At 42.0% G+C, this 16,004-nt stretch overlaps 1 protein-coding gene and 1 non-coding gene across 2 annotated transcripts; one reads left to right on the forward strand and one right to left on the reverse strand.

Annotated features, from left to right (window-relative positions):
* Positions 1 to 14,374: 14,374 nt before the first annotated feature.
* On the reverse strand, positions 14,375 to 15,718 carry LOC133030366 (uncharacterized). The gene is made up of 2 exons (XM_061103098.1): positions 14,884 to 15,718; positions 14,375 to 14,790 (listed from the first exon to the last, which is right to left on the reverse strand). Exons 1-2 carry the CDS (start codon positions 15,716 to 15,718, stop codon positions 14,375 to 14,377), a joined length of 1,251 nt encoding a protein of 416 aa, XP_060959081.1.
* Positions 15,273 to 15,379, forward strand: LOC133030694 (small nucleolar RNA R71). The gene has a single exon (XR_009684243.1). It is a non-coding gene; the product is annotated as a small nucleolar RNA R71 (small nucleolar RNA).
* Positions 15,719 to 16,004: the final 286 nt, after the last annotated feature.

The following is a 16,004-nucleotide window of genomic DNA, read 5'->3' on the forward strand; positions in this document are numbered from 1 at the left end:
TTCGGTGGATAATACTCAATTGGATGAGCCCTTTTCATGCGATGACTTGGTTTCGCGAGTCACCAAATCTGATCTCCCCACTTTTTCAAGATTAAATTTGCTGCGACTTTCCTCCATGCGTCCTCGTCCTACCCAGATAGCACACCTTTCCTTTACTAACCCTGCGATCATACCCACAGAGGATGTGGTTGTTTCGATACCCATACTTCGTTGTGGAGTTTCAGTCCCTTTCCATCCATTCATCTCCGCTATTCTTAAGCGGTATGACGTGTCCCCTTTCCAACTAACCCCAAATAGCTATCGCATAGCTTTAGGTTTTTATGCGATGTATATGGAGTATGTGCATAGTTTAGTTATTTTTGTGACATAAAAAACGTGGGTGTCCACAATGGCTTCTACTGTTTCAGCAAGTGCCACCTCTGAGATCAATGGGGTGGAAGGCATGGTTTCCAATATAGGGGATTGGAAATCTAAATGGTTTTACGTGTTTAAAGTACCAGGGATTAGGACTGATTTTAATCGTCGACCCAGTATGTTGCATATTTCTTTACTTAGTTAATTTTCATGTCACCTTGTAATTTTGAACTAACCCGATTTTCTTTATTCTCGCAGATAGACCGGCTCGACCTGCACTAGACGCAACCCGTAGACAAACTGCTGAAATTCTCGGGATCCTCCCTGTTCAAGATCGTGACTGGCGACTACTTGCACGACCTTAAAGCTGCGCGAACATAAGGTGATTCCGAAGAACGTGAGCCTTCAAAGGGAGCCAGTGTACAAGGAACCGTTTGAGAAGCAAAAAGAACGGATAGACAAACGCCTTTCCAAGCAGACTTCTCGGCCAACATCAGCTAACATATCGAATTTATAAACTACTATATTAAAATTTATTATTATCTGTACTTATCTTTTCTTGACCTCGCTGAGATGACTTTCCTGAAGTCCGCACTAGTCCTTAACCGCAAGCCAAAGATTGGAACAGGAACGACATCACCTGTCATTCCTCAGAAGAGGAAAAGCGATGTTATGGCTACTCCTGCCGTGGATTCCTCCAAGAAGCTAGCTAAGGCTACGCAAGACAAGGGGACGAAGTTCGTGATCGATCCGACCATTTTAGCTCACAACATCTTAACTTTTTAAGAGAAGTTCGTGGGTGATGAGTTTATATCAAAGGTCGACAGGACCCTTGCTGAAGAGCCCCTGCCTTGTTCTGCAGAAATGGCTTCGCAGTTCATTGGTATGTTTTCGAGGGCATTTGTCACTGGATCCAAGGAAGTCAAACTTGTGAAAAGATAGAATGTTCAGCTTTAGGAGGACATCAAGAAGCTCAAGCAAGATGCGACTACCAAGGACAAAGAGCTCGAAGAACTTTGCAAGGCTAAGGAGCAAGTCGAGCTCGAAGCCAAGAACTCTCAGATGAAGATCGAGGAGATGTCTCGCGACTTGGAGGTCGAGAGGGGAAATGGAAAGAAGCAGTACGACCAGGCGGTGTCTGACTATATTTATACAACTCTTTCCAAGATTCTGGACTTTGACTTCTCAATCCTTGGGGCAGAAGCGGCTGAGATGGCTGAGGCATTTTTAGCCATGTCGCCCATGCAAACTCAAGGGAGTGGAGGAAATCTTTCGCCGGAGGATGCTGATGCTTAGGACACCGAGGAAGTTGTGGACGAGTCTGCCAGCAAAGTCGTAGATGGATCTACTACCCCAACTGCCCCTGCCGCTCCTGATGCTTAATTTTTACTTTAATATTTACTTTTGCTAGACTTTTTTATGCGGTATAAGGGTACTCGCAACTTGTACTTAGACAAATTTATGCTTATTTTCCTTTTGAACAAATTTACATCCCTTCGGGGGTATTTATTTATATTATAACATTTTTGCAGTACACGGGTACTTGCATTTTTTCTATTTATAATATTTCAATTGCGGCTTAATTACAACTTGGTGTAATAAGTGTTAACTCAAAAAATTTCAAAATCTCGAAAAATTTCATAACTCTTTATTGATCAATAGTACATAGTGTGTCGCTTATATAACCCCTATACTTAGAATATTTATGTAAATAAAATGACTAAGTATAAATACATAGCGAGTACAAACGATACAGTGCGAGTACTATTGATAATGAAATTTTAAGCTCTCGCCATTCCAGGCTCTTTGAATTGCAGTACCATCGAGTTCTGCGAGTCGGTATGTTGCGTTACCAATCTTTTCTGCGATTAGATATAGCCCTTCCCCATTGTCTCTGAAGACCCCATGTGCTGGGTTTTTCGTATTTGGCATTACTTTTTGAAGAACCAAATCTCCTACTCGCAGAACTCTTTCTTTGACCTTAGAGTTGAAATATCTTGCGGTTCGCCGCCGATAAGCCGCATTTTTCAGGTGAGCCTGATCGCAATTTTCTTCTAGAAGGTCGAGGCAAAGAGACTGCTTTTCTTCGTTCTGTTCAATGTTGAAAACATCTTTTCGTAGGGAGCCTGCCCCAATCTCGACTGGTATCATAGCCTCCCATCCATAAGAGAGCGAGAAAGGTGTTTCGCCAGTCGTGGATCTGGGGGCCGTGTTGTATGACCATAAAACTTGCGAAAGCTTATCTGGCCATACCCCCTTACGCTCATCGAGTTTTCCTTTGATGGCGTGTCTTATTATCTTGTTGACTACTTCAGTTTCCCAGTTACTCTGCGGATAGGCGACTGCTGAGAACGCCTTTTAATCCCTAAGTCATCGCACAGCTGTTGCATTTCCTTACATTCAAATTTCTTTCCGTTATCTGAAATGAGTTTGTAAGGGATGCCAAATCGACAAATTATGGAGTTGTAGACAAACTCGCGTAGTTTAGCTGCTGTGATGGTGGCTAGTGCCTTGGCTTCGACCCATTTTGTAAAATAGTCGACCGTGACTACAATGTTCTTGACTTTGCCTTTTCCCTTTGGTAATTCACCTATCAAGTCGATGCCCGAGACTGCAAAGGGCCAAGGGCTTGTAATCGAATGTAAGTGACTCGGAGGTTGATGGACATACGTGGCTATTCGCTGACACTTATCTCATCTTTGCGAAGTTGAAAGCGTCTTGCCGCAGGGTAGGCCAGTAATACCCTTGCCGCATGATTTTTAAGGCAAGAGAATTACCACCAGCGTGATTCCCGCAGATACCCCCATGTATCTCGCGGAGTACATAGTCGCATTCCTCTCCGTCAATGCATTTAAGTAGCGGTTGACTGAAGCTTCTGCGATATAGTCTTCCATCATAGATGTCATACCGGGCAGCACGCTGTCGCAGTTTTCTCGCTTCTATCTTGCCATCGGGCAACATACCTTTTTCTAGGTAAGTTATTATTAGAGTCATCCAAGTGACTTCTTTGGCAGCGTCTATTTCCATCACTTCTTCTCGACTCACTGTCGGGTGAGCCAATACGTCAACAGGAATTACATCGAGTAATTCAGCTTCTCTAGTTGAGGCCAAGCGGGCCCATGTGTCTGCGTGTGAGTTGTGAGCGCGCGGTACTTGGGCAACGACTACTTTCTTGAATTTCTGCAACAACTCGCATACTATGGTGAGGTACTTAGCCAGACGCCCGCCTCTAGCCAAATATTCTCCGTTTACCTAGCATACGTCGATTTGGGAGTCTTTAAAAGCCTGTAAATATTCTATTTTCATTTCGAGAGCGAGCTTCAATCCTGCGATCAAACCCTCATACCTGGCTTCATTGTTAGATGCAGAAAATTCAAAACGTAAAGCTGCATGTACCTTAAAATTGTTAGGACTTATAATTATGATTCCACCCCCGGAACCTTCGCTATTAGAAGCCCCATCGACGTACAACTTCCATCTTTCTCCATTCGATACAGTAGTGTCAATCTTGTCATTTATGAGTGCCACTTCAATACTTTGGAACTCGAGAATGAAATCAGCCAAGGCCTGCCCCTTAATCGCAGTTCTCGGTTTGTATCTGAGGTCAAACTGGCTTAACTCTACCGACCATTTTAACAATCTCCCCGATGCCTCTGGTTTGGCTAAGACTTGCCTCGAAGGGTAGTTTGTTAAAACTTCAATGCTATGGGCCTGAAAAATAAGGTCGCAGCTTTCTTGACGATATTACCAGGGCGAATGCTAATTTTTCCATTTGAGGATAGCGAGTCTCAACATCTAACAATCGTTTACTGACATAGTACACCGGGTATTGTCGTCCTTGATCTTCGCAGATTAGTACCGAACTAATCGCTTATTCTGACACCGCTAGGTAAATGGATAAGACATTGCCGGATATGGGTTTTGACAGGATTGGGGGCTGCCCCAAATCCGTTTTCAATGGTTGAAAAGCTTCTTCGCATTTCTCGGTCCATTGGAACTTCTTGTTGCCTTTGAAAATCTTAAAAAACTCCTTGCATTTATTAGAGGATTGTGATATAAAACGATTTAGAGCGCCGACTTAACCTATGAGACTTTGGACTTCTTTTGGCTTGGTCGGTGATTGCATTTCCAGTAATGCTTTGATCTTCGCGAGATTTGCCTCTATTCCTCGCTGATTGACCATGAACCCGAGGAATTTCCATAAACCGACTCCAAAGACGTACTTTAAAGGATTTAGCTGCATTTTATATCATCGCAGTATTTCGAACATCGCTTGTAAATGGTTGACATGGTAAGTTGCATGTTGAGATTTTACGAACATATCGTCAACATACACTTCCATGGTGTCCCCAATCAAATCTGCGAACATCATATTTACCAGCCTCTGATATGTCGCACCTGTGTTTATCAAATCGAAGGGCATTACTTCATAACAATACAGACCTCGATCTGTAATGAACGAGGTATGTTCCAGATCTGGTTCATACATCGGGATTTGATTATATCCCGAGTATGCGTCCATGAAGCTGAGAAGTTCATGACCTGCAGGGGCATCAACAAGTTGGTCAATGCTAGGAAGTGGGAAGCTGTCTTTGGGACATGCTTTATTTAAATCAGTGAAATCAACGCATGTGCGCCATGAGCCGTTAGGCTTGGGCACGAATACGGGATTTGCTAACCAATTGGGGTAGAACGACTCCCGTATGAAGCCGCATGCCAAGAGGCGGTCGACTTCTTCCTTTAGTGCTTGGTACCTCGTGGGGTCCATTTTATGGTGCTTTTGTCAGACCCCTCGCACTTCGGGGTCAATGTTCAATCGATGACACATGACCTGCGGAGATATTCCGACCATATCTGAATGTTTCCAAGTGAAAATATCAAGGTTTTGTTTGAGAAATGTCGTTAGTTTTTCTCGTTGCTGAAAAGTTAGTTTAGAACTAATTTTCAAAACTTTATTATTATCTACAGGATCGATAGGTACCTCAATAGTGTCTTCCACAGCTTGGGCATTTCCGGCATAATTGAGGATCCTAGGATCCGAATCCGGTCCATCTTCATGCGACACTTCTTCTATCGTGAAGACCTCCTGACGAGGAGGTGGTGCCTCTAGCAGATAGATGACATTGACTGACTTCTTTTTTGCAAGCTTAACTGCTGTGTTGTAGCATTCTTACGAGTCTGATTGGATTCCTCGCACAGAACCTACTCCAGCGGGAGTATGGAACTTCATTGTGAGATGATAGATTGACGTCACGATCTTAATCTCTTTCAGAATTGGCCGACCAATCACGGCATTGTATGCTGAGTATTGGTCGATTACTGCGAAGTCAGCCATCGACTTGGCTGCTACAGGGTCGGTTCCTAAAGTATCCGGGAGATTGATCATCCCTTTCAATGCAATGACATTGCCGATAAAACCTTATATACTCGACATTACAGGTTGCAGATCCTTCTCATGCAACCCCATCTGTTTGAAGGCTTCGAAGTTCAAGAGATTCATAGAACTTCCATTGTCCATTAGTATACGGTCGAAGTTATCTCCGCCAATATTGGAAATGATAACTAATGCGTCAGAATGTGGGTGGTGAACCCATCTCGCATCACTTTCCAAGAACGTGATGTCGTCGCATTCTCTTTTGAACAGCTTCTCCGGTCGCTCGCTTAGGTTGTTCACGTTGGTGAGTGGCTTCTCTCTTTTGCATATCGCTCCTGCGACTTTTTGGAGTCACCTGCAATATGTGGTCCGCCTATGATGGTCAAGATATTGCGAGGAGTTCTTGAACCACTCGCATCCTGGTTTTCTTCTTTTTCATCCTCTCGGGGATGACTTTCCTCATTCTTTTTGTATTTACTAAACTTTCCTCTCCTGATTAGCTCTTCGATTTCGTCCTGCAAAACAAAACACTCCAAAGTAGTGTGACCAATATCTTTATGGTACTTACCGAATTTTTTGGGGTCTCTCTTGCCGCGGTTTCCCCTGATCGGGGGAGGCTTCTTGAAGACCCCATTCTTCTTTTTGATGTCGTAGATATGGTCTCGCGGTACTGCGAGCTCGGTATAGTTCACGAAACGCAGTCCACCCTTCCTTTCCGGTGAGGATTCCTTCTTGGGGGGGCACTTGGCCAGTTTCAGACTTCGCTGTCTCCGTGGACTGCGTCTTCTTGGACTTTGTCCTCTGGATTTCTTCCCTCGGGGATTGCGGGATTGTGATCGTGGCACTGGTGACTTACACTTATCTTTTCCCTTCTCCAACTCTGCCAAGGAATTCTCAATCCTCTTATGCGGTTCTGCCATGGCGAAGAAGACGACGAGCGATTTTGGTCTTCGAGCCTGCAGCTCCTTCCAAAAATCGGTTCTCGACAGGACACCTGTTATTAACATACAAACTAGCGAAGACTCGGGAGCCTTCTCAACTTTTGTTACTTCAGCATTAAAACGCTTAAAATATTCCTGTAAAGACTCACCAGGCTCTTGTTTGATGTTAGCCAAAGTGGTATAGGGCAGCCTATAGGTCATCGTGGCTTGGAAGTACGTGATGAACAGGTCGACAAAGGTCTCCCATGTTGAGATAGAAGCCTCAGGTAATTGGCCGAACCAATCGTGGGTGTTTTCCTCCAATGTTGCCGCAAGAATGCGACATTTTACAAGCTGAGGTACCTGATCCACTTCCAAAATAGTATTGAATTTCTCTAAATAATCAATGGGATTATAGGTACCTTTGTATTTTAGGGATTCGGATAACCGGAATCCTTTAGGGAGTCGAGCTTGTCGAACTTTCGTGGTGAAAGGAGAGGTCCCATGCAACTTGTATATGGGCTTTCTCTGCTACTCGAGCATTTTCAAAGCCTGCAGAAGCATGCTTTGGTCAATACCCCCGGTTAAGGGAGCAGTGACTGGTGTGGCTGCAGGGGCTGTTGCTATTGCAGTGAGGTTTGCTGGGATATTAACCCCAGTAGTCCCAACCGGTGCATTAGGCAGGTTGGTGCAAGTATTTATACCCTGATCGCCCACTTGGGGATCACGGGGCTCTTCCTCGTCACGAGGGGCGTGGGAGCGTGCTTTGAAAACAACGTTAAGGTGATCACGCAGATCACCCCTATGAACTTGATATTGCCCTCCCTACGATGTCTCCATAGAACCGGACCTCGTGTACCTTCTGGGTGTGCGACCATGTGAAGACGAGGAGGCAGATTCTACGTCATTGTCTCGCGAAGGTCTGCTGCGAGGATTGCATCGTTCGGGGTCTTCCTCGATCTGTGTCTCCTGGTTGGGATGCCTCGCAGATTGGTCTCTCGAGGTTGGTTGATTCAGGTCGATTCCTTTGAGATTGGTCCTTCGTTCCCTGCGAATACAGTTATTACGACATCTAGAGTGGGTTACATGAGGGTTTTCTGTGCGAGCAGTGGGTGCTCGAGGAGGACGTTAGGCTCTGTTCTGTCCATCCACCTCGTCATGCAGGGCGCACAGCTGGTCCTGGATTGTAGTATACTAATCGGTGGTTAGTTGGACGATACCCTCCGACACCACCGTCGGAGTGAAAGGTGGAAAGTGCCTCGTTGTGGCTGCTGGTGTAGATGTTTCTCCGACCTGTGGGCCAGCAATTTTAAGGAATAGGTTGAGAGGTCTGACATTACCTTGACCTACTCCGCGATTGATGACATCCACAAGTGGTGTTCTACCCCCAGACAACAGAACGTTCATCATTCCAATGTTGATGGATTCGTTGTTAACACCTCCATTTGCTTGGTTTCCAGCCATGATGATTTTCTTTCTTGTATATAGTAAGAGTGTACTTCTTTCTTCCCACAGACGGCGCCAAATGTTGTCGAGCAAATTTCGCAACACCAAAAATGAATAATAATAATAATAAGAAGAAATTATATGAGGAACGATTGCGAGTATTCGACCTAAAACGACGAGTACTCGAACTGGGAACGTAAGCACTTAGTAAAAAAACTGGAAATATTGTTGTGAAAATTATGTACGCAAGTATACGTAGTCAAACAAGTAATAAAGTGATAAGTAAGATCGTCTCCACAGGGATTGCAAACAAAGTTTGATGTAAAATCAACTAATTACAACTTAAAGTAAGAGCAAATAATATGTAAATGGTTAAGTAGTGATTCAAAATTAAAAATGACAAGAATTAAACTTGCTGAAATTAAAACTACTACTGCTAGAAAAATTGTTTGCAAGATAAAAAAATGTAATATGGCAAAAATGGCTTGAATAACTAATTCCTTCTAGTCAGGTTGTTTCCCAGGCATTACAGCATCGGTTCAGTATTACTCTAGCATTCTGCACAGAGATAACAAAAAATTCCTCTAGGCTTGTGAGAATTTTCCAACACTCACAACTTTAATTCTACCATTTAGCTCAATATATTCCTATATCAAACCAACAAGCAGAACACTATTCAAACATTAATTTGGTAAGTTATGCAAGGTAAATGAAATATTCCTATCCCACTTACAAAGAAAAGCCTAAATCTAGGTTTTCACTTGCTCCATTCAAGTTGAACTACTAGATCTAGCCCTTCCGGTACAAAATCTAGCTTAGCAAAGTGTTATTCATGGCCAAGAAACAACAATCAATTAAAATGAAACTCACTTGAATGAACAAAGGCAAAACAAATGATAAAGTAAGCTTAAAATTTAATCATACCCACCTTAGGAGTTCATAGCCATTCAAGCCTCAAAGGTTTAGCTCATATTCAAGTAAGAAGATAAATCCAAGCTAAAAATAATTAATCCATGGCTGCTGCCCAAATTTACAATCTCACAAAGTTTTTGATACTAAGTACAAACAACAATAAAAGAGAGTAAAGAAAGAAAACTAATGAGAAAGGGTAAAAGAAAAGTCAACAACTAAGGCTTGGTCCCCTCTTCTTTCTTCTTTGTTGTACTTCCTGCTGTAAATTAAAGCTCCTCCCTAAAAAAATGGCAGCTTCCCCGTACTGTACATACATGATGATGATGATGGTGTACTTGGTTTTCCTCTTCTTTAAGATGTTTGGTTTTTAGGGTACCAACTTCATACCCCAAAATAGAAGCCCAAACTTTTCAACTTTGGCCCACTAGGGTTAGTCCCTTTTCTTCCACGTCAGCTGGCTGGTGTAATTTGAGTGACTGGACCGAAGTTGCTGAGGTGGATAAGTGAAACTCGTGTTTCCACGTCAGTGCCAGGAAGCTAAATTCGCTTCAGCAATCTGCCCAATTTCAGCTTGTGTTCCTTTTCTTCCTTGCTTCCTTTTCTTTTTCCTATCAATTTAATTCTTCCTTTTTCAACAAAATAAGCACAATTAATTGAAAAAACACACCCAACAATATCAATATTTACAAGACTTAAAAGTTAGATTAATAAATAGAAAATAACACTAAAACTAATTAAAATTAAGCAAATAAACACATTTTCACTACTCTTCTCACAAGACTTTAGGTTAAAAGCATAAAAAAATAACTCTATACCATTGAGTTATCACACCCAAAACTTAGAGTATTGCTCGTCCTCGAGTAATGAAAACAAAAAAGAACTAAACAATAAACAAAAAATGAGAGCGACACTAACATGCTTGCAGCAGAGAAAATCTTGCTCTTTCACACTTGGTCTAGGGACGAAATTTTCTCTCAGAATTAGATGAAATGGAAGTGTAATTGGCTGTAACGTCCCCGTTTCAAGCCTCCATTGGGTCCTTACACCCACGGAATGAATGGCTCTTATACACGAGTACGCCACTCTAGCTGCTTCCTGGGTTGATGACTGGCCCTACAGACCAACACGAGTGTTTCCAGCGTGCTTTGTCCTCACTTGCACGCTTCCTGGGAAAACTTCCCACGAGGTCACCCATCCTTGAAATTGCTCCAGGCCAAGCACGCTTAACTGTGGAGTTCTTTCGAGATGGGCTACCGAAAAACAAGATGCACCTTGTTGACATAGGTAGTACCAATCAATCCATTTAAGCTCTCTTCAACTATGTAGTCCCATACCTACACAGTCTCAGAATCATCCCACTTGACCTTCCCAGACGGTGTGGGATTGCACAGCTTACCCGGTGTTTCCCCTTACAGATCACGGGACTACTGACTGTCACAATCACCCCCCCTTACAGGGTCCGACGTCCTCGTCGACCACACTTCCGGCTGGGTCAAGGCTCTGATACCATTTGAAACGTCCCCGCTTCAAGCCTCTATTGGGCCCTTACACCCACGGACTAATGGCTCTTATACACGAGTACGCCACTCTGGCTGCTTCCTGGATTGATGACTGACCCTACAGACAACCACAAGTGTTTCCAGCGTGCTTTGTCCTCACTCACACGCATCCTGGGAAAACTTCCCAGGAGGTCACCCATCCTTGAAATTGCTCCAAGCCAAGCACGCTTAACTATGGAGTTCTTTCGAGACGGGCTACCGAAAAACAAGATGCACGTTGTTGATATAGGTGGTACACATCAATCCATTTAAGCCCTCTTAAACTGTGTAGTCCCATACCTACACATTCTCAGAATCATCCCACTTGACCTTCCCAGGCGGTGTGGGATTGCACAGCTTACCCGGTGTTTCCCCTTACGGATCACGGGACTACTGACTGTCACAATGCTCTGATACCATTTGTAACGTCCCCTTACGATTGTGACAGTCAGTAGTCCCGTGATCCGTAAGAAGAAACACCAGGTAATCTGTGCAATCCCACACCGCCTGGGGAAAGTCAAGTGGGATGATTCTGAGACTGTGTAGGTAAGGGACGTTTCAAATTGTATCAGAGCCTTGACCCAGCCGGAAGTGTGGTCGACGAGGACGTCAGACCCCGTAAGGGGGGTGATTGTGACAGTCAGTAGTCCCGTGATCCGTAAGGGGAAACATCGGGTAAGCTGTGCAATCCCACACTGCTTGGGGAAAGTCAAGTGGGATGATTCTGAGACTGTGTAGGTATGGAACGTTACATTGGCAGTAGTGAATATGCCTTGAACTTGTGTGTTTCAACAGAATTTTGCATGCTATTTATGTCCTTAAAACTTACCAAGAGTAATTCGATCAAATAAGTGTGCAAATACATCCCACCAACACCTTGAATTTCTATAACAACTACCCTCGATCCTCAAGTTTAAAAAGTTTGCTTCCTTAAGCTGAGCTAGTGCAATCCTCTCCACCAATGTAGCTTAGCTTTACAACTTAGATCAAAAGGACTTAAATAGGCTTGAAATGTGAGGTTTAGGCTCGGGTTTGGTAAAGGATGACATTTTTAGGCTCATGACCTAACTACCTCAATTTATCAAGGACTTTTTCTTTTTCTCTCAAGCGCTCACCCAAAAATTCATTTTCAACCCAAAATGTTCACTCCATCTAGTTCCCATTCTCTTGCTATATGTATGTGCTATATATATGTATATTTTTTTTTCATTTTTTTTTTCAACTCAACTAGATAAAGAGAGAAAAAAGCAACTTTTTTCTTTGATTAGGGATGGTACACCCCAAACTTAGCCTTAAACTTGTCCCTTTTTTTTCTCTCTCTTATTTTATTTAATACTATGATTGTACATATATGTATATATATTTTTTCTTTTCTTTTCTGTTTTTTTTTTAAAATATATCTATCTATAGCAAGAGAAGGAATCTAGTGTTATGTGAATTACAACTCTCACCACCCCGACTCACATCCCATCATTTCTCTAGTATGAACTTGTTTTTTTCCACATCTTGCAAAGATCTATCCTCACTTGCCTATCCCAAATAATGTTTAGTTTGTCCTTGATAAATTTTAGCGATTGGGTTCGGTTTGTGACGGATAACATTTTGTGTGAATGTGTGGATATAGTAACTTGACGGGTGTTAAGAAAAACTAGACTTTTGGCTCAATTAGGGGTGACTATTGACAATTAAATATTCTCGGGTTGGCTTGAAAGGCTCAATCGTCCAAAAATGGCCTAAATCATTTCCAAGTTATAAAGCTCGCTAGGATTTCGCCTCAAGGATTACACTAACTAATTCTAGATGCTTAGACTCTCTCAAAGTGTTAGCTATTCTAAAAACTCAAAGTATGGTGGGATAACACAAGCACATACTTGTTGAAAGCATTCCTCATAAGCTAGCATTTAGACAAGAATAACACTTAAAATTAGCATATTCAACACACAAACCAAGGCACTCCACAAATGGAGGAAAATGGATATTTTTCATCATCGAGCGCTACCCTAAACAAAGATGAAAATACATGCAGTATTTTTCTCATTTGCAAGCTAAAACATAACATCACAAACATGACAAAATAACATGATTAATACAAATCTAATCCACATAATATTAATTACTCACACAACTAAAGACAACAATAAAAGTAAACTAAGTAAACAATCAAACACAACCAACATTAACAATTTAACTATGGAAAAAAAAAACTCCCTCAAGATTTGAACTCTTCCCCACTAGAGTCTGTGCTTCAAAATGTTGAAGCGATGCTGATCCAATGCTGTACTGGGACCTACTGCTTCAACATACAAATTTGCTCACACCATATTGCAGCAACCCCTTTTTTCTGTCATTCCATTCTTTGCACCTGCAATAACAATCACCACATCATTACAAATTCATTAGTAACTAAAGAGATTTAAATTATATAAGTATGTATATATGTATATATTTTTTTTCTTTTCTTTTTCTCTTTTTTTTTTATTTTTTTTCGTCTTCTTTTTTAACAAGGGGTGGAAAACCCCAAACTTAATTGTAAATACATATATGTTTTTTTCAAGGGGTGGCACACCCCAAACTTATTACATAGCATATATATAACTAAATATAATCTTGTTCCTCCGCTCTTGGGTTGCCCAAATGTGATTTACTAAAGCCATGACAACCCGAGACCCTTCTTCCTCAAGCCTCTTCCAATGTGATGGAGGTCTTTGCTCGATCAACCTCACCACCCCTAAACTTCACTCCTTGGCCTTTCACCAAAAATTTTCATCTTGAAAGTGCACCACGTAGTTCTACCACCCCATCGGGGTACACTCTCACCACCAAGAACGATCCATCACACCATGAATCTAGTCGTCCATGAGTAGCCTTCGTTAAAGAGTTAGCAAAAATCACTTGCTGCCCAACTTTAAACATTTGAGACCAAATTTTTCTACTAAACTTCTTTTTTCTCTTCTTTGTGGGTGGTGTTTTAGGTTCAAATGATGTTTTGTCTTTGCTTTCTCGCGGCTCGTGATCCTTTGCAATTTCTTTAAGGGGAATCTTATTTCTCACCTTCTTACTATTTTTGAATTTGGACTCCTCAACCATGTTAAGATCCATATCTCCAATTGCTAAGCATTCTCCTATTGCATCCGGAGCACGTATGGGATGGAAAACCTTGAACATGGCTTGCTCATCTTGAGCTCTCATGGTAAGCTCTCCCTTTTCAACATCTATAAAAGTTCTTCCCGTGGCATGAAATGGCCTACCTAAAATGATTGGAACTTCCCTATCTTCCTCATCGTCAAGAATAATGAAATCGGCAGGAAAAATGAACTTATCCACTTGTACCAACACATCTTCAATTTTCCCTTCCTGATGAGCCATGGAACGATCCGCTAATTGCAAAGTGATGGTGGTTGGCCTTTCTTCTCCAATTCCCAACTTCCTAAAAATAGACATAGGCATGAGATTAATACTAGCTCCCAAGTAACAAAGAGCTCTTCCAACATCTCGACCCCCTATAGAAATTGGAATTGTAAAGCTGCCTGGATCTTTCAATTTGGGTGGAATTTTACTTTTCAACATAGCACTACATCCCTCCGAGAAAGCGACAGTTTCAAACTCGCCAAGCCTCCTTTTCTTTGTCAAAATATCCTTCAAAAACTTCACATAGGTTGGGATTTGCTCCAAAGCTTCCACTAATTATATATTGATGTGGAGCTGCTTTAGAACATCAAGGAATCTCCAGAATTGACCATCGTCTTGTTGCTTCTTAAACCGTTGAGGAAATGGCGGCGGTGGCTTTTGCAAAGACATTTCTACAGCAGAATGCTGACTGGATGCTGTAACTACTGGGGGAATTTCAACAGCTGAAATTGTTGGTTTTTGTTCATTTCCCCCTCTTTTTGCATTGAAGAGGGCTCCTTACTGCCTGTTGTAGCCACATTTGACTCAAGAATTTTTCCACTTCTCAAGGTTACCGCTTTGCAATGCTCTTTGCCATCTCTTCTTGGGTTTTTGGTGTCACTAGGCAAAGTGCCTTGTTGTCTATTCTTCAAATCATTGGCCAATTGCCCCAATTGAACTTCAAGATTCCGAAGAGAAGCTGCCAGGCTTTGAATTACAGCGTCATTATTGGCCATATAATCTCTCATTAAGCTCTCCAAAGAACTAGTTTGAGAGCCTTGAGGTTGATGAGGTTGTTGAGAAAAACCCGGTGGAAATGATTGCTTTCCTTGTGCTTGTGCTCCACTTGAACTTGCGCCTTAACCTCCCCATGAAAAGTTTGGATGATGCTTCCATGCCGGATTGTAGGAGTTTGAGTATGGATTGTTGTTGCGGTTGAAGTTTTTATTACCCACATAGCAAACTGAAGCTGGATTTGAAGGGCAATTTTTAAAAGTATGCCCATCACCACAATACACACAAGAGATTTCTGCCCTTTGAATGGCAGCGACTGGTTGTACACTTCCTCCCATATTCATATTCTTCAAAATGTTGATCATTGAGGCCATTTGAGCGGTGAGAGAGGTCAAAGCATCTACTTCAAGAACACCCGCTACTTTTCGACTTGTAGGAGCTCTATTAGTTGACCATTGATAGTTGTTGCTAGCTATCCTTTCCAAAATCTCAAAAGCTTCATTGTAAGACTTGGAAAGAATGGCTCCATTAGCCGAAGCGTCCAACACCATCCTAGATGCCGCATTGAGACAATTGTAAAATGTCTCAAGTTGGATACAATGAGGAATACCATGGTGTGGGCACTTCCTCAACAACTCCTTGAATCTTTCCCATGCATCACTAGTAGTCTCATCTTCCAATTGTTGAAAGGACATGATCTCGCTTCGAAACTTTACATTTCTTGTTGGAGGAAAGTACTTTCTCAAGAATTTTTCACCCAAGTCATTCCAATTAGTCACCGAATTGGGAGGAAGAGTGCTAAGCCATGCTCTAGCCCGATCCCTCAAGGAAAATGGGAACAAATTCAATCTTAAAGCCTCTTCACTTACTCCTTGTAGCTTGAAAGAGTCACTCACCTCCAAAAATGAGCGAAAATGGAGGTGAGGATCTTCCGTTGGCGACCCACCAAATTGACCAACCATTTGGAGCATTTGAAACATGACGAGCTTGAGCTCAAAGTGAGGTGCTTCGATTTCGGTTCTCACAATACCCGGATTTAGCTCATTGAACATAGGGGCTGCATACACAATTTTTAGTTTCAATCCTCGGCAACGGCGCCAAAAACTTGTTGTGAAAATTATATACGCAAGTATAAGTAAGATCCTCTCCACAGGGATTGCAAACAAAGTTTGATGTAAATCAATTAATTACAACTTAAAGTAAGAGCAAATAATATGCAAATGGTTGAGTAATGATTCAAAATTAAAAATGACAAGAATTAAACTTGCTAAAATTAAAACTAATGCTGCTAGAAAAATTGTTTACAAGATAAAAAATGTAATATGTCAAAATGGCTTG

This window comes from Cannabis sativa, chromosome 8 (genome assembly GCF_029168945.1).
Source record: "Cannabis sativa cultivar Pink pepper isolate KNU-18-1 chromosome 8, ASM2916894v1, whole genome shotgun sequence".
Taxonomy (NCBI): Eukaryota; Viridiplantae; Streptophyta; class Magnoliopsida; order Rosales; family Cannabaceae; genus Cannabis; species Cannabis sativa.